The sequence below is a fragment of the Arachis duranensis genome, unplaced genomic scaffold (genome assembly GCF_000817695.3).
Source record: "Arachis duranensis cultivar V14167 unplaced genomic scaffold, aradu.V14167.gnm2.J7QH unplaced_Scaffold_354585, whole genome shotgun sequence".
Classification (NCBI taxonomy): Eukaryota; Viridiplantae; Streptophyta; class Magnoliopsida; order Fabales; family Fabaceae; genus Arachis; species Arachis duranensis.
This window is the reverse complement of record NW_026264911.1, coordinates 1,201,324-1,224,894: the sequence shown is the minus strand read 5'-3', so window position 1 is coordinate 1,224,894 and position 23,571 is coordinate 1,201,324. Positions and strand designations below refer to the sequence as shown.

Sequence of the window (23,571 nt, the reverse complement as noted above, 5' to 3'; positions counted from 1 at the left end):
ACAAATGTTATTGTTAGTTTCTTACGACTAATAATACATTAAGGCTTTTAATGCTTGATTTATGCTACTCATGCCTTTGCCAACATGCCAATAAATATCTTGCATCTAATTGTCTCAATTCATCATGCCCGGTTTCCATTGTTGTCCTAATTTCATGGAGTCGCGACCATGTGTTAACGACATTCTTCTTTACTTTGGAATGATTATCACTCGTACTGCCCTCTCCCTTGCTCTATCTGTTTGACTTCATGTCTCTTTCTCTTCCCCCTTTTCAGGATGGCCACCAGGAAGGGTAAAGAGAAAGACTCTACAACGAGCACCGGCTGAGGAACCACAAACCCCGACCACCTGCACATCTTTGCATGCACCGAGGACGGTGCAATCTTTAAGTGTGGGGAGGTCGATACCGATCTCCACGGGTTAGTTAGTCCCTTCTCAACACCAATTTTTTGTTTTTCATTGTTGCATTTGCATGTTTGATTGCATGTCTATTTGATTTTGTGCATATATTACCATTACTTGGTTGAAGTAATATTTTCTTTTTCAAGAAACTTTTTATAGCATTTCACTAATTTGAATTAAAATTTTTATTGAACTTGTTTGAAGAAATCTTATTTTGGAACATGGTTTAGAGCTCGAACACACAAAATCAGTGAGGTTTTGAGCCTACTTGATTGGTTGCATTTTATCAACCAATATTTTATTTTTGGTGTGTGTTATTCTCTCTAAAATTGTGATTCTTGTCTTGCTTGATTCTATATTTCCATTCTTTAATGTATGCATACACTTATATGATTGAGGCCTTGTTTCACTGAGCTTACATACCCATATGGCCTTACCTTTTATTATCCTTTGCAAACCAATGTTGAGCCTATTTTATCCCTTGCTCTTTACTTTAGCTCATCACTAACTCTAAGCAGAAAACAATAATGTCCTTAATTTGAATCCTTGATTAGCTTAGACTAGTGAGAGCGCTCAAAAATTAAGTATGGGGAAAGTGGGTTTGGAAATGTTTGGTTTGAGAGTTGAGTATGTTAGACTTTGTGTGAAAATGTGAAAAATGTTAAGAACATGTTTATGCATTCAATATCTTAATCATATGCATTAAAAAAAAAAGAAAAAAAAGTGAAAAAGAAAAGAAAAAGGAACAGAAAAATAAAAAGGGGACAAAATGCCCCAAAGTGAATGGTGAAATCAATGCATATGAGTTGTACTTAAATTTAAGATGCATGAATATGTGGTAAACATAGTTAATGGACAGTTAGATCTTGTATTGTGATTATATGGATTGTCTTAAGTTAGGTTGGAAAAGTTTATGTTAATTAAGGATTCAGATTTTAGTCCACTTGGCCAAATACAATCCTACCTTAACCCTAACCCCATTACAACCTTTAAAAGAACTCTTGATTTGTGTATTGGTGCATTAAATTTTTATTGATTGTTAGATGAAGAACAAGCTATAGAAAGCAAGATTAGTAGAGAATTGAGAGAATTGACCCTAGACACTTAAGAGTTAGAATGATATACACTACTAGTAAGGGTTTAGTGCTTAATTCTATGTTTTTTGCTTTCATGAGCTATTTTCTTCTTGCAAGTTATTTGTACTCTATTTTCTGATTTAAATTAGTGAAATCTAGTTCATATTTATTCTGGAAAGATTTATTTGCTTTAACCAAGTAACATCTTAGCATGTAGTTGCATTCACATTCATAGGTTGCATTGCATGGGTCCTGCTTTTCCCTACTCATTTATTTTGTCTCCTTGAGCTTAGCATGAGGACATGCTAATGTTTAAGTGTGGGGAGGTTGATAAACCAATATTTTATGATTCATATTGTCTTTAATTGTGTGGTTTTATCAAGTCTTTGCCCACTTATTCATATGATTTGCATGTATTTACAATTCCTTCCTAAAAATATCCTATGATTAAAAACTTGCTTCCTAAGATCTTTTAGTTATATATTTTTATATTTCTTTGTACCATTTGATGCCGTGATCTGTGTGTTAAGTGTTTCAGGCTTCATAGGGCAGGAATGGCATAGGGAATGAAGATGAAGCGTGCAAAAATGGAAGAACACAAAGAATTGAGGAGATGACCAGCGAGAAGTCACGCGGTCGCATGGCTGACGCGACCGCGCATAACGGAAGAAATCACAGTGACGCGCTCATGTGCCTGACGCGACCGCGCAAATTGGAAGCTGCACGAACAATGTGGACGCATGGACGACGCGCACGTGTGGTATGAAAAATGCTGAGTGACGCGAACGCGTGGACGACGCGGCCGCGTGGCGTGCGCGATCTGTAGAATTATAGAAGTCACTGGCACAGATTCTGGGCCACATTTCAACCCAGCTTTCGGCCCAGAAACATAGATTAAAGTTAGGGAACATGCAGAGACTCACAACATCAAATCGTATCAGATCATAATTCACTTTCATAATTTAGATGTAGTTTAGAGAGAGAGAGGTTTTCTCCTCTCTCTTAGATTTTAGGATTAGGATTTCTTTTAGTCATTAGGATTGTTTCTTCGTACCAGGTTCAATAATTTATGTTTCTCTTCTATTTTTGTTTACTCTGAAGCTTTTATTTGTATTTGATGTATGTTGCCCAATTGGCTTATGAACTTTTCCATGTTAGAATTGACATCTCCATTCAATATAATTTGAGGTATTCCAGATATTTATGATTTTAATTTAGTTTTCTATATTCTTGGTTCTGGTTGATTAATTGGTAACTCATCATGATTGATAATTATTATTCTTGCTGATTAATTTAGATTCCTATAACTCTAGTCTTTCCTTAAGGAGTTAACTAGGACTTTAGGTATTAAATTAAGTTGTCCACTTAACTGACCTTCATAGTTAGAGGTTGACTTAGTTGGAGTGAAAGTATAATTCTCATCACCATTGATAAGGATAACTAGGATAGGACTTCCAATTTTCATACCTTGCCAAGAGTTTTATTAGTTATTAATTTATTAATTCCCTGCAATCTATTTCTCTTATTCAAACCTTTTTCAAAACCCAAGAATACTGTTTTCCATAACCAATAATAAATCACACTTCCCTGCAATTCTTTGAGAAGATGACCCGACGTTTTAATACTTTGATTATTTATTTTTATTGGGTTTTGTTACTTGTGACAACCAAAACGTTTGTAAGAAAGGACTTTTGTTGGTTTAGAAGCTATACTTGCAACGGGAATTTATTCTGAATTCTAGACCACGAAAAAGTTCTCTCTTCACCTTCCTTGTCAGTTTTCATGCGATTCTCCTTTTCATCATTGAGCTGTGTTTTTGGAAATACACTCAGAGTGATGCTCTCATCATGCATTCTGAGGGTCAGCTCTCCTTGCTCCACATCTATAATGGCCCTAGCTGTGGCCAAGAATGGTCTTCCAAGTATAATCGAATCACCTTCATCCTCATATAAGTCTAAGACCACAAAGTCTGTAGGGAATATGAATTTGTCCACCTTAACTAGAAGGTTTTCAATCACACCCATGGGACAGATCACTGACTTGTCCACTAGTTCTAGAGACATTTGTTTTGGCTTCACTTCCTCTATGCACAACTTTCTCACCAGAGAAGAGGGCATCAGATTGATGCTAGCCCCTAAGTCACACATTGCCTTGTTGATGATCATACTGCCGACGGTACAAGGTAGAAGGAAACTTCCAGGATCTTCAAGTTTGGGTGGAAGCCCTTTTTGAATTAATGCGCTGCATTCTTTAGTGAGCAGCACTGATTTCTTCTCTTGCCAACTCCTCTTTTTGTTGATGAGCTCTTTCAATAATTTTGCATATAGAGGCATCTGCTCTAATACCTCAGCCAGTGGGATATTAATCTCCAATTTCTTGAAGATTTCAAGGAATTTGGGGAAGTGTTGGTCCTTCATCTCCTTGTTGAACCTTTGGGGATATGGCAATGGAGGTGTGAAGTTCACTCCCTGCCTGTGATCCTTGGTTGGTTCTTCCACTGCTTCCTTTCCTTTTCTTGAGATTTGTGGTTGGTCTTCCTTTTTGTGACCCTGCTTGCCTACTGTCACTTATTTGCTGACTTCCTCTTTCTCAACTTGCTTCTTGTCATTTTCCTTTTGCTTCTTTGTTGCTCTTTCATCTTTCACCAAGATCTTTCCACTCCTTAACTGTATGGATTTGCACTCTTCTTTTGGATTAGGAATGGTGTCGCTTGGTAATGAGCTTGATGGTCTCTTAATAGCAATTTGCTTGGAAAGCTGTCCAATCTGCCTTTCCATATTTTTCATGGAAGCTTCTTGATTTTTGGTTGTAAGCTCTTGGTTCTTCATCATTTTCTCCATCAAGAGCTCCAAGTTGGTGATCCTCTGAGAGTCTTGTGAGATTGGTTGGTTGTGAGATGTTGAGGGTTGATGGTAAGTGTTTTGAGTGGAGGCTTGGTTATTGGATGAATGATGGTTGGAGGTGGGGTAATTGTTTTGGGGTTTTCTGTAGGAGTTTTGGTTAGTGTTCTGCTGGTTGTTTCTTGCATAGTTTTGGTTTGAATTTCTTTGCCATGGTTGTTGGTTCTGGTTGTGGCTATCTCCCCATCTATGGTTTGGGTGGTTCTTCCAAGATGGGTTATAAGTGTCACCATAAACTTCACTTGATCCAGAACCTTGATTATGCACATATTGAATTTGTTCTTGCTATTGATCCTCTTGACCCTCTTCATTTTGCCCCCAAGGGGTTGATGGTTAGCTTGTGACATTCACCGATGTGATTTGTAAGCTATCAATCCTCTTAACCATTTATTCAAATTGTTGCTAAATTTGTTGCTGCATCACTTTGTGTTAAGCCAAGATTGTGTCCACTCCTTCCAACTCTAGAACTCCCTTTCTTTGTGATGGTTGGCATTGCCTTTGGTGAGCAAAGAAATATTGATTGTTCGCCACCATATCAATGAGATTTTGGGCCTCTTCTGCAGTCTTCATGAGTTGCAAAGAGCCTCCAGCTGAGTGATCAAGTGCTTCTTGAGCCTTCAAAGTGAGTCCTTCATAGAAGTTTTGAAGCTTGTCCCATTCAGTGAACATGTCTGGTGGACATTTCCTTAGCAAAACCTTGTATCTCTCCCATGCCTCATATAGAGATTCAGCATCCAATTGTGTGAATGTTTGCACTTCAGTCTTCAATCTAATAATCCTCTGAGGTGGGTAAATTTTGGCAAGAAACTTGCTCACTAGATCCTCCCAAGTGTTGATGATCTCTCTTGGAAATGTCTCTAGCCATTGAGTAGCTTTGTCTCTGAGGGAGAATGGAAATAGCAATAGCTTGTAGATGTCAGGATGTACACCATTAGACTTGACAGTGTCACAAATCCTCAGGAAAGTGGATAAGTGTTAGTTTGGATCTTCAAGTGGCCCTCCTCTAAAAAAGCAGTTGTTTTGGACCAATGTGATGAGTTGTGGCTTCAATTCAAAGTTATTTGCATTAACATTTGGGGTAAGGATGATACTCCCACAATGTCTAGGATTTGCAAATGTATAAGAGGCCAATACTCTCCTTGGTGGTTGACCATTGTTGTTGTCCACTCCTACTAGTGGATTTGTTAGATTTGTTGAGTTTTCCTCCATCTCTTGGAATTCTTCTTCTGAATCCTCTTCTCCAACAATGCCTTTCCCTCTTTCTTCTCTTCTTAACCTCCGAAGGGTTCTTTCGCCAGTTTCAGAGAAAGTAGGGATAGCTCTCCTTGTACCTGACATACAAACAAAACATAAGAAACACAAAAAACCAGAAAACCAATAGTACTTCAATCTATTGCTAGAGTGAAGTTTTGGTTAGCTTATGCAAAAATTCAAACAGTTAATGTGTTAGTCAAAAGAAAATAAAAAAATGTTTAATCTAGATCACCACCTCACTTAATCATTGTCAATCTATTTCAATCCCCAGCAATGGCGCCAAAAACTTGATGTGTGGAAAACGATCCAACACTAAACTCACCGGCGAGTGTACCGGGTCGCATCAAGTAATAATAACTCACATGAAATTGCATGAAATTAAAAGGAGAGGAAAGAATTGCAGTAAATTAAAGAGAATAGAAAGTAAAAGTGCTGAATCTTAAAGAACAAGTAAAGTAAATGACAGAAATTTAGAGTGCAAGAAATGTAAATTGCAGAAACTTAAAGTGCAAGAAATGTACATTGCTTGAATGATAAAGCGCTCAGGGAGCTAGGATTGCAGAATTTAAACAAGGAAGAGTAAATTGCAACAAGTAGAAGAGTAGAAGATGAATTGAACTGAAGTAGATCTCAAACAGAAAAGTAAATTAGCTTGAAGAAGCATTCAATATATGAACTAAAAGGAATATGCAAGATCTCAGGGGTCAAGAGACTTGAAAACCAAGTCTAGATCTCACTGCCTTCCTTGATCCAACTCAAAGAACAATTGCAAACAAATTAAAGATCAAAACAGTAAAGAAACTTGAATTCAAATCACCAAATCTTGAATTATGCAGAAAAAGGAACAAATAGATCTCAAGGTGAGATTGAGATAGAATTTCCTCAATTCTCAACACCCAAAACTCAAGCTGAGTGTGCAAAAAAGGAAAATAAGAAAACCCAGAGGAAGAGAACTCAATTCTCCTTCCCAATTCAAAGCTCAAGTTCAAAGAAAATGAAAATTCAAAACAAAAGTAAACTCCAAATTCAAAAAGTCTAAAAATAATCAAAAGAAAAGTAAAAAAAAAAGGTCCTCTCTAAATCTAACTAACATCTATTTATACACTTCCCATTTTGGATTTCAGAATTTGGGTGGGCTTCTAAATTTGGTGAAGAAAATGGATTTAATTTGATTTTTTTGGGAATTTTCTAACCCATGGGTGTTGCTCCCAGGCCTAAGCTTGGGTGCTTGTGAGAGCCGAGCTTTGGTTCTCTTTTTCCTTGCCAAATTGTACGCACCCCATGCATCATGTGACAAGGGAGTAAAGCTCTTTGCAAGAGCTCTAGGCTCTTGGCAAGATATTTTCTTGCTTCTTGTCCTTAGTGAGGGTCCAAGGTTCGAGCCTTTGGGAGAGCAAATGCTGGTCGTTCTTCTTGGCAACAAAGTGGCACCTAATGCCTAGCTTTCTTGATGCCCTTGGTTCGATCCTTGGTGAGTGAAAATAAGCCAATTTTGGCTTATTTTTCTAGCAAAGTAGCGCTGCCCCCTCCCCCTTGGTTCTAAGTTTGAAACTTGTGGAGTGCATTGGCAAGCTTTTCTTCCTTGAATTTTTTTGAGACATGCCCGATAAAGCTCTTGGTAAAGCTCTTGGCAAAAGCTGAGCTTTGAAGTTTGCCTTGCTTCCTCCCTTTGAGAGCCTAGCTCTCCCCTTGCTTGGACTTTGGTCTTTGAAGTAAAGCTCTTGGCAAGTAATTGTGTTAAGCCATGCTTTTCTTCCTTTGGGTTACGCTTTCCTTTTCCTTAGGCCACTCTTTCTTTCTTTCTTCATTTTCTTCACCTACAACTAATCAAAACAACCAATCAAAGTATCACCAAATTCACAAGGTTCAAAATTCGTTTAAAAACCAATTAATTCAATCTTAAACCTCATAATTTTGTGCCAATTAAAGGGTGGTTGATTGATTCAAAGAAACCATGCAATTCCACTCCAAATTACTAACTTACAATGCAAGAATGTGCAAAAACACTAATGAAACAAGTGAATTTTGCTTGAAAAGCTAGCATATGATGACTTATCAACAGTGAACCTTTCAGATTGTGACTCAGATTTGCTAGAGTTCCCAGTTAGAGGTGCTCAAAGTTCTTAGGCACACTCTTTTGCTTTGGATCACGACATTAACCACTCAGTCTCAAGCATTTCACTTGGACCTTCATGACATAAGCACATGGTTCGGGACAGCTTGATTTATCTGCTTAGGCCAGGATTTTTTTCCCTTGGGCCCTCTTATCTATTAATGCTCAAAGCCTTAGATCCTTTTTACCCTTGCCTTTTGGTTTAAAGGGCTATTGGCTTTTTCTGCTTGCTTTTTCTTTATTGTTCGTTTTTTTTGCAAGATTTGTATTTTTCACTGCTTTTTCTTGCTTCAAGAATCAATTCTATGATTTTTCAGATTATTAATAACATTTTTCTTTCTTTTCATCATTCTTTCAAGAGCCAACAAATTTAACATTCTTAAACTTCACTATCAAAAAATATGGACTGTTCAAGCATTCATTCAAAAGACAAAATGTGTTGCCACCACATAAAAATAATGGTATCCATTCTGGCGTTTAACGCCCATTTGTTGGCCAATTTGGGCATTTAACACCCAGCCAGGTACCCTGGCATGCGTTAAACACCAAGAATCCTTTGTCACTGGCATTTTTCTAAACGCCCAGGATGCTGCAACTCTGGCGTTAAACGCCCAGAATGGTATCTTTACTGGCGTTAAACACCCAGAATGGTACCCATTCTGGCGTTTAATGCCCAAAATGCCTCTTACTGGCGTTTTCGAGCCAGTGAGCTCCTTTTCTCTGCTTTGTGTTCTGAATCCTTCTGTAACTCTATAAACTTCTGCATTTGACAATTAACCTTAAAGATAATTTATATCAAACTCTTATAATTATTATTTAAATAACAAGAACCCTTGCTAATGATTGGGTTGCCTCCCAGCAAGCACTTCTTTATTGTCTTTAGCTGGACTTTTACTGAGCTTTAGTCTAGTCTCAGTTTTGAGCATTCTTGCTCAACATTGCTTTCAAGATAATGTTTGACTCTCTGTCCATTAACAATGAACTTTTTGTCAGAGTCAATATCCTGAAGCTCTACTTATCCATATGGTGACACACTTGTGATCACATATGGTCCCCTCCACTGGGATTTTATTTTCCCAGGGAACAATCTGAGCCTAGAGTTAAATAGCATAACCTTCTATCCTGGCTTAAATACTACGGATGACAGTTTCTTGTCACGCCACCTTTTTGCTTTCTCTTTATAAATTTTTACATTTTCGAAAGCATTGAGTCTGAATTCCTCTAGCTCATTCAACTAGAGCAATCTTTTCTCTCCAGCTAACTTGGCATCAAGGTTTAGGAATCTGGTTGCCCAGTAGGCCTTGTGTTCCTATTCCAGTGGCAGGTGACAGACTTTTCCATACACAAGCTGGTATGGAGATGTCCCTATAAGAGTTTTGAATGCAGTTCTGTATGTCCATAGAGCATCATCCAGACTCCTTGCCCAATGCTTTCTACGGGTGCTTACAGTCTGTTCCAAGATTCGTTTTAGTTCTCTATTTGAGACTTCAGCCTCCCCATTTTTCTGTGGATGATATGGAGTTGCCACTTTATGGTTAATTCCATATCGGATCAGAGCAGAGTCAAGCTATTTATTGCAGAAATGAGTTCCTCCATCACTGATTAGTATTTTGGGGACACCAAATCTGCTGAAGATATGCTTCTAGAGGAACTTCAGCACAATCTTAGTATCATTAGTGGGTGTGGCAATTGCCTCTACCCATTTAGATACATAATCTACTGCCACCAGAATGTAAGTGTTTGAGTATGATGGTGGGAAAGGCCCCATGAAATCAATACCCCATACATCAAACAACTCAATTTCTAAGATCCCTTGTTGAGGCATGGCATAACCGTAAGGCAGATTACCAGCTCTTTGGCAACTGTCACAGTTACGTACAAACTCTCGGTAGTCTCTATGGAGGGTAGGCCAGTAGAAGCCACATTGGAGGACTTTTGTGGCTGTTCGCTCACCTCCAAAATGTCCTCCATATTGTGATCAATGGCAATGACATAAGATCTTCTGTGCTTCTTCTCTAGGCACGCATCTGTGGATTATTCCGTCTTCACATCTCTTAAAGAGATACGGGTCATCCCACAAGTAGTACTTTGTATCAGAAATTAATTTTTTCGTTTGCTATCTATTGTACTCCTTTGGTATGAATCTTACAGCCTTATAGTTTGCAATGTCTGCAAACCATGGTATTTCCTGAATGGCAAAGAGTTGCTCATCCAAAAAGGTTTCAGAGATCTCAGTCAGGGGAAGAGATGCCCCTGTTGCTGGTTCTATCCGAGACAGGTGATCAGCTACTTGGTTCTCTGTCCCTTTTCTGTCTCTTATTTCTATATCAAACTCTTGCAGAAGCAACACCCATCTTATGAGCCTGGGTTTTGAATCCTGCTTTGTGAGTAGATATTTGAGAGCAGCATGGTCAGTGTACACAATCACTTTTGATCCTACTAAATAGGATATAAACTTGTCAATGGCATAAACCATTGCAAGCAGCTCTATTTCTGTGGTTGTGTAATTCTTCTGTGTGTCATTTAGAAGCTGGCATAGTAAATGACGTGTAGAAGCTTGTTATGCATTTGTCCTAATACTGCACCAATAGCATGGTCACTGGCATCACACATTAATTTGAATGGTAATGTCCAGTCTGGTGCAAAAATGACAGGTGCTGTGACCAACTTAGCCTTCAGAGTCTTAAAGGCTTGCAAATACTCTGTGTCAAAGACAAATGGTGTATCAGCAGCTAGCAGATTACTCAAAGGTTTTGCGATTTTTGAAAAATCTTTTATAAACCTCCTGTAGAATCCTGCATGTCCCAGAAAGCTTCTGATTGGCTTAACATTGGTGGGTGGTGGTAATTTTTCAATTACCTCTACCTTAGCTTGATCCACCTCTATTCCTTTGTTCGAAATTTTATGCCCAAGGACAATTCCTTCAGTCACCATAAAGTGACATTTTTCCTAGTTTAAAACCATATTAGTCTCTTGGCACATTTTCAGAACAAGTGCTAGATGATCAAGACAGGAGCTAAATGAGTCTCCAAATACTGAAAAGTCATCCATAAAGACTTCCAAAAATTTTTCTACCATATCAGATAAAATAGATAGCATGTATCTCTGAAAGGTTGCAGGTGCATTGCACAGACCAAATAGCATCCTTCTGTAGGTAAGTACTCCAGATGGACATGTGAATGCTGTTTTCTCTTGATCCTGAGGATCTACTGCAATTTGGTTATAGCCCGAATAGCCATCCAAAAAGCAGTAATAGTCATGACCTGCTAGTCTTTGTATCATCTAGTCTATGAATGGTAAAGGAAAACGATCCTTTCTGTTGGTTGTATTGAGCTTTATGTAGTCAATACATATACGCCACCCTTTAACTGTTCTTGTAGGAACTAGTTCATTTTTTCATTATGAATCACTGTCATACCTCCCTTCTTTGGGACGACTTGGACAGGACTCACCCAGGGGCTATCAGAAATAGGATAAATAATCACATCCTCTAGTAATTTAATGACCTTTTTCTGTTCCACTTCTTTCATGGCTGGATTTAGCCGCCTCTGTGGTTGAACCACTGGCTTAGCATCATCCTCCAATAGGATCTTGTTCATGCATCTGGCTGGGCTAATGCCCTTAAGATCACTTATGGACCTCCCAAGAGCTGTCTTGTGTGTCTTTAGCACCTGAAGTAGTGTTTTCTCTTCCTGTGGTTCTAAGGCAGAGCTTATGATTACAGGAAAAGTTGCATCCTCTCCCAGAAACGCATATTTCATGGATGGTGGTAGTGGTTTGAGCTCGGGTTTAAGAGGCTTATCCTCTTCCTGAGGAGTTTTTAGGGGTTCTTCTGTTTTCTCTGGTTCCTCCAAATCAGGCTGAACATCTTTAAAGATGTCCTCTAGCTCTAATTTGAAACTCTCAGTCATATTGACTTCTTCCACCAGGGAGTCAATAATATCAACTCTCATGCAGTCTTTTGATATGTCTGGATGCTACATAGCTTTGACAGCATTCAATTTAAACTCATCCTCATTGACTCTCAAGGTCACCTCCCCTTTTTGGACATCAATGAGGGTTCGTCCAGTTGCTAGGAAAGGTCTTCCTAGAATGAGAGTTACACTCTTGTGCTCCTCTATTTCCAGCACTACAAAGTCAGCGGGAAAGGCAAATGGCCCAACCTTGATAATCATGTCCTCAATTACGCCTGATAAATATTTAATGGAGTCATCAGCAAGTTGGAGGCATATTCGTGTTGGTTTGACTTCTTCAGTCAAGCCAAGCTTTCTGATAGTGGATGCATGTATTAGGTTGATACTTGCCCCAAGATAACATAGAGTTCTCTTGGTACAAATACCCTCTAATTTGCATGGTATCATAAAGCTTCCGGGATCTTTAAGCTTCTCTGGATAGGTTTTCAGAATGAATGCACTATATTCTTCAGTAAGGAAAACTTTTTCAGTTTCTCTCAAATCCTTCTTATGACTTAAGATGTCTTTCATGAACTTAGCATAAGAGGGTATTTGCTCAAGTGCCTCTACAAACAGGATCTTTATTTCAAGAGTCCTATGATAGTCTGCAAAGCGGGCAAATAGTTTATCCTGTTCTGCTTGGCAGAGTTTTTGAGGATAAGGCATCTTGGCTTTATATTCCTCAGCCTTAGTTGTTGTAGGTTTATTTCCTACAGAGGAGTTTGGAGAAGCCTTCTTAGGAGGGTTACTATCAGCACTTGCAGGTGTTTGATCCCTCATTGGCGTTTGAATGCCAAGATTACGGGTTGGATGGGTGTTCAACGCCAATTTTCCACAATTTTCTGGCATTTGAACGCCAGAACTGGACATGGACTAGGTGTTTAACGCCAGTTTTTCACCCTTTTCTGGCATTTGAATGCCAAAAGTGGGCATCCACTGGGCGTTTAACGTTAATTTTTCACCCTTTTCTGGCATTTGAACGCCAGAATTATTCCTCTATGGGCTCTTACTGTCCTCAGAGGGATTTTGGGCAGTGGTTTGCTCATCCTCTGTCAGTTGTTCCTTCCTTGACTTTCTGTTGCCTTGAGTTGAGACATTTAATGTCTTTCCACTCCTTAATTGAACAACTTGGCATTCTTCTGTTATTTGTCTGGATAACTGCTGTTTTGTTTGATTCAATTATTTTTCCAAACTTTGGTTAGCATCCTTGGTTTCTTGTAGCATTTCCTTAAATTCTGCTAGATGTTCTATTAGATAACATAATTGCTTATTGAATTCGGAAACTTGTTCTGGAGGACTAAGTTCAGTGGATACTGCTTTAGCCTCTTCTTTCATAGAGGACTCACTACTTAAGTATAGATGCTGATTTCTAGCAACTGTATCTATGAGTTCTTGAGCTTCTTCAATTGTTTTTCTCATGTGTATAGATCCACCAGCTGAGCGGTCTAGAGATATCTGGGCTTTTTCTGTAAGTCTGTAGTAGAAGATGTCTAACTGCACCCACTCTAAAAACATTTCAGAGGGGCATTTCCTTAGCATCTCTCTGTACCTCTCCCAGACATCATAAAGGGATTAATGATCCTCTTGTTTAAAGCCTTTGATGTCCAGCCTTAGCTGTGTCATCCTTTTTGGAGGAAAATATTGATTCAGAAATTTGTCTGATATCTGTTTCCATGTTCTTATGCTTGATGTGGGTTGGTTATTTAGCCACCTCTTAGCTTGATCTTTTACAGCAAATGGAAATAGTAATAGTCTGTAGACATCCTGATTTATGTCCTTATCACGTACTGTGTCAGCAATTTGTAAGAACTGTGCCATAAACTCAATCGGTTCTTCTTGTGAAAAACCGAAATACTGGCAATTTTGCTGCACCATGATAATGAGCTAGGAGATTAGCTCAAAATTGCTAGCTTTGATGGGGGGTATACAGATACTACACCCATATGAAGCAGCAGTGGGGTTAGACCCCAGAGTCCTTCTGGATTGTTCATTCCCACTTAGGTCCACGATGGAGAAAGGGAGATGATATGAGACAAAATTAAAATAAAATAAAATAGAAAAAATCAAACAAAAATTTTGAAAATTAGAAAATTAAATAAAAGAAAATTTGAAAAGTAAAATAATTAATTAATTAAAAAAAGATTTTAAAAGATTTTTGAAAAAATTAAAAATAAAAATAAATAAAAAAATGATTTTATTTTGAAAAAGATTTAAGAAGATAGAATTTTTAAAATTAAAATTTTAACTAAATCAATCCTAATGTATTCAAAAATTATGACCAATTAAAGAAAATAATTTTTTTATTTTTATTTTTTTGAATTTTATGAGAAAAGAGAAAAACAACAAAGTGACACCAAACTTAGATTTTTTTTTTTTAGATTAAAACAAGGGAAGAAAAAAAAACTTTGAATGTCAAGATGAACACCAAAAACACTTTGAAGATCAAGATGAATACCAAGAACAAATTTTGAAAATTTTTTAGAAAAATAAAAACAACAAAGGATACCAAACTTAAAAGTTTTATACCTTGGACACTAATAATTCGAAAATATATAAGATACAAACGCAAAAGACACCAAACTTAAAACATGAAACTAAACTCAAAGAAAAAATAGAAAATTAGTAAAGAAAAATAAGATTTTTGAAAAATTTTTGAAAGGAAAATAGAAGACTCAAATTTAGTGACTATAAACCAAAAAAAAAATTTCCTAATCTAAGCAACAAGATGAACCTTCAGTTGTCCAAACTCAAACAATCCCCAGCAACGCCGCCAAAAACTTGGTGCACAAAATCACAATCACACTTTTGAAATTCCGCACAACTAACCAGCAAGTGCACTGGGTCGTCCAAGTAATAACTTACATGAGTAAGGGTCGATCCCACAGAGATTGTCAGCTTGAGGCAAGCTATGGTTATCTTGTAACTCTTAGTCAGGATATCAATAATGATTCTTAGTTTTAATTGCAGAAAGTAAAAGAACATGAAATAAAGAGTAATTGTTATGCAGTAATGGAGATCAGATTGGGGTTTTAGAGATGCTCTGACTTCTGAATCTCTACTTTGCTACTATCTTCTTCTTCATGCACGCAAGGCTCCTTCCATGGCAAGCTGTATGCTGGTGAATCACCATTGTCAATGGCTACCTGCCATCCTCTAAGTGAAAATGGTCCATGTACATGGCTAATCATCTGTCGGTTCTCATTTGTGTTGAAATAGAATCCATTGATCCTTTTGCACACTGTCACTGTGCCGAACATTTATGAGTTTGAAGCTCATCACAGTCATCCCTTCCCAGATCCTACTAGGAATACCACAGACAAGGTTTAGACTTTTCGGATCTCAGGAATGCTACCAATTGATTCTAGCTTATACCACGAAGACTCTGGTCTCACAGATTTGAATGCTCTGTTGTCAGGAGAGGCATCCGAACTCATGAACCAGGAGCCCAAGAAATACCCACTCAATTTAAGGTAGAACGGAAGTGGTTGTCAAGCACGCGTTCATAGGTTGAGAATAGTGATGAGTGTCACGGATCATCACATTTATCATGTTGAAATGCGAATGAATATCTTAGAATAGAAACAAGCGTGATTGAATGAAAAACAGTAGTAATTGCATTAATCCGTTGAGACACACCTGAGCTCCTCACCCCCAATCATGGAGTTTAGAGACTCGTGCCATAGAAGATACAAAATTCAGATGTAAAGTGTCATAAGGTACAAAATGCATCTCTAAAAGTAGTTTTTATACTAAACTAGTAACCTAGGTTTATAGAAAATGTGTAAACTAAGATAGATAATGCAGAAATCCACTTTCGGGGCCCACTTGGTGTGTGTTTGGGCTGAGCATTGAAGCTTTCATGTGCATAGGCTATTCCTGGCATTAAACGCCAGCTTTGGTGCCAGTTTGGGCGTTTAACTCCAACTTTTATGCCAGTTCTGGCGTTTAACGCTAGAAAATGGTAAAAAACTGGCGTTCAAACACTAGTTTGTACTATCAAATCTCGGGCAAAGTATAGACTATTATATATTGCTGGAAAGCCCAAGATGTCTACTTTCCAACGCAATTGGGAGCGCATCAATTGGACTTCTGTGTCTCTAAAAAATCCATTCCGAGTGCAGGAAGGTCAAAATCCAACAACATCTACAGTCCTTTCTCTGCCTTTGAATCAGATTTTTGCTTAGGTCCCTCAATTTCAGCTAGAAAATACCTGAAATCACAGAAAAACACACAAACTCATAGTAAAGTCCTGAAATATGATTTTTGCATAAAAACTAATAAAAATATACTAAAAAGTGACTAAAGCATACTAAAAACTACATGAAAATACCACTAAAAAGCGTATAAAATATCCGCCCATCATATGCCCTCCTCAACATCAATGTCAAACTACTTAGAAGGAGGCTCTATGACTTGAGGTTCCCATGGAGGTTCTGCATCTCCTAAGTCTTTAGCCACTTTTTCCTTTACAAGTATCGCGGCTTCCTCCATGCTATTAGATTCTGTACAAGTAGCTTTGGGAGTTCCTTGAGTCTCTACCCGTTGGGAGGCTAATCGATTTATTAACTCGCCCAAGGTGGCCATGAAATTTAGCACAGTTCCTTGGAACTCAAGTGTCGGCCTTTGCATCCCTCTTTGCTTTGGAAGAAGAACACTTAGAGCGTTATCCATTGGAGATCAGAGTGGATATGAAGGTTCATTATTTAGGATGAAAGGTTCATGATATGAGGGTGGTTCATCATAATAAGGATGTGGCAATTTAACACTCTCCATCTTGTCCACTTATTGCACAACACACTTCAATTCCTTGTTCTGAAGTTGATATTCTTTTAGCTGTGGAAGTGTCGTGTGCTTTTCGGCTTACCACTTGCTCCAACTGATGAACTTCTGCTTGAAATTGATGCAATATCTCCTTGAGACGATTTCTTGACTCTTGTTCTGCTTGGGTATTATAATACGGAGGTGGTGGTTCTGGGGAGTAGTTGTGTTGTAATTGGGGTGGCTCCATATACGGTTCATATGGCTCATAAGGTGGTTGGTATGGTGGGTAAGGATTAGGATCATAGAAGAGTGTTTGGTAGTGGGTAGCTTGTGAGTATGGTGGTTCAAAGTTATGTTGAGGAGGGAACTCATAGGTATAGTGTGGTGGGGGTTGATTGTTAATGCACGAAAACTTATCTCTCAACAAATTTCCCTTTGTCAAGTATACCGAATTGTCGTCAAGTAAAAACTAACAATAGAGTGAGGTCGAATCCCACAGGGATTGATTGGTCGAGCAACTTTAATTAGAGGAGTGTTCTAGTCAAGCTAAGCCAAATTGAGTGAGAATTGCAGAAACTTAAATGCGGGAAGGATAATTGACATGAAATGTAAATTTGCAGAATCTTAAATGGGGAATTGGGGAGATGAGCATGAAAGTAAATAACAGAAAGTAAAGAGAATGGGTAAGATCAGAGATGGTGAATTCATTGGGCTTAGGAGATGTTGCATTCTCTAGATCAAGTTCATCTTCATCTCTTTCTCAATCAATTCATTCACTGATCTCCTTGGCAATCTTAGGTGATTGGATCCCAATTCCTTGGCAACCCAATCTCTCTAAGCTTGAACAATTTTCCAATTCCTTGATTTAATTGCTCATGAGAAGAGATGAGGTTTGGTCACTGATTATACCACACACCTTCATAGATCAAAGTATTGGTAGGATTACATGTCACGATATCCATCCAACCCCTAACCTAATCCAATGTGAGAAAGCAATTCTAGCATGATCTCCACATTCATCTTCCAAGGCTCAGAGGAGATCCAATTATGGAGAGTTTCTTTTCCAAGATAACTAACCAATTGGTTGAAGACCGAAAGCTTTCTAGCAAAATCAAGAGAAAAGAAAGAGGAAGAAGAATGAAAACTATAATTGATCCATCAAATTACAACAGAGCTCCCTAACCCAATGAAATGGGTTTAGTTGTTTATAGCTCTGGGAATGGAATGGGTAAAAGAAAAGAGCATTGTAAAGTAACTAGAAATTGCAGAAAAAATAAATATACAAAGTGTAGCTCCCAATCATGCCAAGCTCCTTTCTAAATCAAAACTACTCCTATATATACTACTCTGCTGATCTTTTAGTTAGCTCTCCATGTCTTGGATATGGGCCTTTAATCTTTAGTTGAAGCAGTTACAGTCATCAGTGGGCTCAGCTTTGCTTGCAAAAAGAGAGTAAGTCAGGCATGGTATGCAGTTAGTTAGGATGTTAGTGGTGTTAACGTTAAGTGTGAATTCTGATTCGAAGACGTTAGTAACACTAACTTTGTCACTAACGTCCCAACCTACTTGACCCACGTTAACTCCAATGTTAGTAGCACTAACGTGACCTCTAACGTTTAGCCTTTCCATCCTTCGCTAGCATTATTAGCGTTAACTTTGACAATAACACTGCTCCTTGTCCCTTTCTCCCACGTTAATGGTCCACGTTAGTGTAACTAACGTGGCCCTTAACACAGGCATGCCAAGACTCGAGGGCTGATGATTGGATTTTTGATGGTTTAGAATTTCACAAATAAATTCTCATTGCAATATAGTTCCTAAACCAAACAATAATCTTTTCATACAAAAAGTTGTTTGTCACTAAAACAAACCCCTAAATTTATAAACCGAAGTATTGGAACCTCGGGTCGTTCTCCCTAGGAATTACAATAAAGTGTCTTGTTATTGGTTGTGAGTTATTTTGGGGTTTTTGAGACTTTAGACAAGAAATATAAATGGAAAAAAAAATAAACTAACAACTAACAAAGCTCTTGGCAAGATATGAGAACTAGAAGTCCTATCCTAGTTATCCTCCTCAATTGTGATAACAAATTGTCCATTACTTCCACTTAGTTAACCTCTAACCATGGAGGAAAGTCAAGTGGATGAATCAATTTGATTCCTCAAGTCCTAATCAACTCCTAAAGGAAATACTAGCTTTAGAGGCATTCAAATCAATTAGCAACTTCTAATTATCAATCAACAAAAGAATTAGATAACTCAAGAGTCACTAATTACTCAACCAAGGCCAAGAGGAACAAAACCTACACTAAAATCCAACCAAGCATTTCATGAAACACTTGGAAGGTACAAAAGAAAAGCATAGTAAATTGATAACAAGAATAGAATCTAACAACAATTATTGAAAAGAATTAACAACAACAATCAAAAGAAACACATTTATTATGAATTACCTTGATTGAATTGAAAGAGAGTAGAAGAAACAAAAGTATATCTACAACAAAACACAAGAACAACATAAAAGATATTACAACAAAAGAATGGAAGAAGAATGAATGTAACAACAAAGAATTGAAGAGTAGAAGTAGAAGAAAGAGTGAATGAAAACCTAGATCTAAGAACTAAACCTAATCCTAATCCTAATCCTAGAGAGAAGTGAGAGCTTCTCTCTCTAAAAACTAACTCTAACTAATCCTAACGAGTGTGAATGATCAAAAGTCCCTTTGCTCTTCAATCCTTGGCTTTAAATAGCATCTTTTGTGCCAATGTTGGTTGGGATTGGGCCCCACAACCCTTCTGAATTTGCTGGCCATGTTTTCATTAAAAAATCATAAACCAGCACCGACGCGTACATGTAACGACCCAACTTCTAGCATATCTAGATCATACTAAAAATTGAATGTTACCAACTTGTTTTTCCTTTTCTGTATTATTAATTAATAAATATAAGCCTGTACGTTGTTAAAACACCGCAAATTTTACAAGTAATTTTTTTTTTAAAATAAGAATAATTTAAAGTCGCATACCCTCCATATATCAAGGGATAATTAAACATTCACATACATAAAACAAAAGATAACAGAATATGGAGTAACACACTATAATATACATCATGTTATAGAAGTGGCTCAGTTATATAAGCATATAGCTATAGTACAGCACCCCTAGGTCAGTGACTCATATAGTATGTACATATATGTACATAAGACGCCCCAGGGCCTGGCCTGACCAAAGCCCCTAAGCTGGCACCCAGGCTAGCCTAACTCTATGATATGCCTATTCCCTCTAATCATGCTAACAAAAGTGAGGGAGACACTCTAATCTACTGAAGTTAGACTAGGCGTCTCAAAAAATCTCCTCAATCCTAGTCCAGAGTACCTCACGGAAAACCACGGGGCGAATGGTGATGCTCGCCTGCCGATGCCTCGCCTGGCTCATCGTCATCGCTGTCAGAGGAGATAACTATGAAGTTAGGATCTTCCTCTGGATCTTCTTCTTCCTCGTCCTCTTCTTCTGCCGGAGTGATAGCAGAGGAACCACTGTTGGCCACAGGAACCATAAAAGGATAGCTACCAAACAAAATACAGTCGGGAGAAGGAGGTGGCACCTCCATGATCTGATCATACTCATGTCCCTGCTGCTCATCAAAGACAGGAGGCTCGATCTGCTCAGGTAAAGGATCAAGCTCGGGTGGCAACATAGGAACACCCCACTCATCAAGGACAAAAGGTGCAGGAGGTAACTCATGGATAGGCTGGGCAGGTATAGGCTCATCAGGTAGAGGAGGTTCAGGTGGAGGAGGATAGTCAGGTGGAGGTGGCATCTTCTCCTCAGGATGAGGTATCCCAGGTCCGCCGGGGTGTAACCAAGATAAAGGAAAATCATAAGGTGCATCAGGATTAAAGTATGCTGTCCTAATAGGGTACTGGAAAGGTCTACCATGAACTACATAATTACCGATATGAGGTACCGCACAGTAGATGTAATACTCGTCGCGCACCGGGTCCTCGTGGATGTACGGTGGATCAATCTCGTAGAATAGGACTCATGTGTCCATCTGTAGAGGTGTAAGGGGTAAGAACTGAGGAGTTCTTAGTAAGGTCAGGGTATACAGTTAAGTTCATTTATAATGTCCGTGGTCATAGAAGTATAAATAAATGTAGAGTAATATGTACATAACAGCAACATAAACTAACACATGAACAAGAGAGAAAATAGGAAGTAAATGCACGTTCACACATTAATATGCAATCACACGGTTATGCTCAAACAAACAAGGAATAGAACAAGAACACAAGAAGATAAGGAATAAATAATGCACAAACAAGTATGATGCATGTCTGTCCCTACTGCAGGTAATGAGCTCATTTGTCGGTTTCGACCCGCACCCGACGCAATCCGACCCTCCAAGTTAGATAGGGCCTTCCCAGAACTTAATCCCAGATTAAGTACTGCATACCCTCTACCAAGTGCTCTCGACTTGCAGGGCTGGTATTTGCTCAGGTCTCAATATACCACAGGTATGCGAGTCAGGCCTCTACCAAGCATTCAGCTTGCAGGGCTGGTACTACTCTACCGCAGCCTGTCTGGGAAGCAACATCACAATACGGGCGTCCCCGCACAACATTCACAAGCATTGCCCGAAGGCTCATAATTCACATATGACCATACTTTCCATCACTTAGCAATCATTATAAATCAAGCATTACAACATCACAGAAAGCTCATTTTACAATTCTCTGTTTACTCTGTAAGGTCAGGTACACAGCTATATCACTTTTAACTCCTTTTCTTTTTAACATAAACACAGGTTTCAAAATCTTGTCTCTTTACCTCATATACCTCTATATCTTCTCTTATACCTCTTCTTAGGTGTTTAGTAAAGGAAATTAGAGAATTCTGGACTCAAAACTGCCTTCCTGAGGCTTTTAGGAAAAACTGTCTTTTTATCAATATTTTATTATTATTAATTAAATAATATTATTATTAAAATAATATTATTAATAAAATAATATATTAATATTTGATTATTAAAATAATAATATTTTATTTAACTTTCAAAAATTGCATTTTGACCCCCAAACTTCTTGGAAATTGCACTCTGACCCCTATAACTTTTAATAATTGCACTTTGGCCCCTCAACTTTTGATTAATTAATTTTCAACCCCAAACTTTTTAATAATTGCATTTTGACCCCAAAACTCCATGAATACACTTTTTCATGTTCTTCCAAAAACCAAAAACATTTTTCCAAAAGTTCATCAGATTTCTGCTTGATTTTCAGCTAGTTTTTCAATCTTTTCGGAAACCGATTTGAACCCGATTTTTATCAAACCAAAGAGAAACTTTTCAGCCATTAAATGCACATCAAATAAGCATCAAAAATCATGGTTTTCATGGCTGGAATGTCACGTTTTCCAGCAGCACCAACACCCACTTCAAAACCATTATAAACATGATTTTCAAGCATTAAACAACAAGATTTCATGATCAAACCATCACACAAACACCCAAAATCAAACCTCAAGCAACAAGATCTGATTTAACACTTCAAGAACACAGCCAACCATTGATTAATTTACCAAACTTTACCTCCTTTGCTGCTGCTAAAAGTTGAACCAAAAACAAGCTTCTAGAAGCACTTTTACGCCTATTTTAACATCAACAACAACTTTAGAATCTTATGAACCATGAAGGCTGAAGCTTCATGATGATGAAAAGAAGGTTTTCCTCACCTTAAGGTAACTAGAAATCACGTTTTTTGGAGCTTTTGGTGATTGAATAAGAGATCCTAAGAGAAAACATGAAGAAAACATCATTAGCTTAAGGAACCACCATGGCCGAACCCTCAAGGAGGAGGAGCAGCCTTCATACATTGATTTACTCCATGAAAAGTGACATAGAAATGAAGAGGAGGAAGAGGTGAACACTTTGGTAAGATTAGATTTTGGATTGGGGTTCCGGTTTGAGAAAGAACGGAGAAAGAAGCTCAGGTGTTCATGGAAGTTTCATGGTTTTCTTTCATGGTGTTCTAAGCTTTTCCAAGAACAAAAATGATAGCCAAGCTGTCCAAGGGAGGCCGTGGCTTTTGGATGATGATTATCCAAAAGTTACTTGTCAAAATATCTCAGAAAAGGATAATTACTAAAGCTAGATGTATTAGAACTTAAGTAATTACACTGCTAATGGATAAACATTAAGTTACTTAGTGTAAATGACACTAGTAACTGGATAATCATAAGAATAAAAGATATATGATGAAGCATTAGCAGTGCTAAGTTCATCTAAGAATGCCGGTACTATCCGTTACCAGTAGATTTCTAACTCAGTTATTATATTACTAAACATAGATCAACATTAATCACAGTAGAGAAGATAATAATATAATATTCAGAATAAAATAATAATATATGAATATTATATTAATATAATTTTTCTCTCGAAATTCGTGACCGGCTCGTCACATAGAGACTAACCACGGAAATCAGAATTTTGAAATTCGGGCCCGAAGTGGCTTAAAAACGCAACTCTTCGCGACGTGCCTTCTTAGATTAGGAGAGGTGTCCTGTGCAATCAAGCTGCTGACTCAGCAGCTTGATGACGCAGCACCTGTGCAGTCGAGGTGCTTATATGCATAGAAATTCCTAAAAATTATGTAAAAATTCCGTTTGATCCCGAAAAAGTGCCGTTTCTTCGGGGCTAGGCCGTTACAGTACGCGCACAGCACACGTACGCGTCCATGGGGTGATTCGCAAGGTTCGCATAAGCGCTAGGTGCGCGCGCGCGTCCATGGGCGAGTTCAACTTCTTTGACTTTTCATGATTTTTCCACTTTACATGCTTTCCTCTTTACTCTTTTGATCCATTCCTAGCCTTTTCAATCTAAAATCCCTAATAAACACATCAAGGCATCTAGTAGAATCAAAGGGAGATTAAAATCATCAAGTTGAAGTTCTAAAATGCATGTTTTCACATCTAAGCATAGATAATGAGACAATCACAAAATCATGCTAATTCATTGAATAAAAGTGGGTAAAAGGTGTTAAAATCTCCGAAAATCAATACAAGATAAACCCTACAAATGGGGTTTATCAACCTCCCCACACTTAAAC

The 23,571-nt window shown here is 38.0% G+C and overlaps 1 protein-coding gene across 1 annotated transcript; it reads right to left on the bottom strand.

The window, feature by feature from the left end:
• Positions 1-19,838: 19,838 nt before the first annotated feature.
• Positions 19,839-21,111, bottom strand: LOC127744456 (uncharacterized). Its single transcript, XM_052256601.1, has 2 exons — positions 21,036-21,111; positions 19,839-20,404 (listed from the first exon to the last, which is right to left on the bottom strand). Exons 1-2 carry the CDS (start codon positions 21,109-21,111, stop codon positions 19,839-19,841), a joined length of 642 nt encoding a protein of 213 aa, XP_052112561.1.
• Between the last annotated feature and the right edge of the window lie 2,460 nt (positions 21,112-23,571).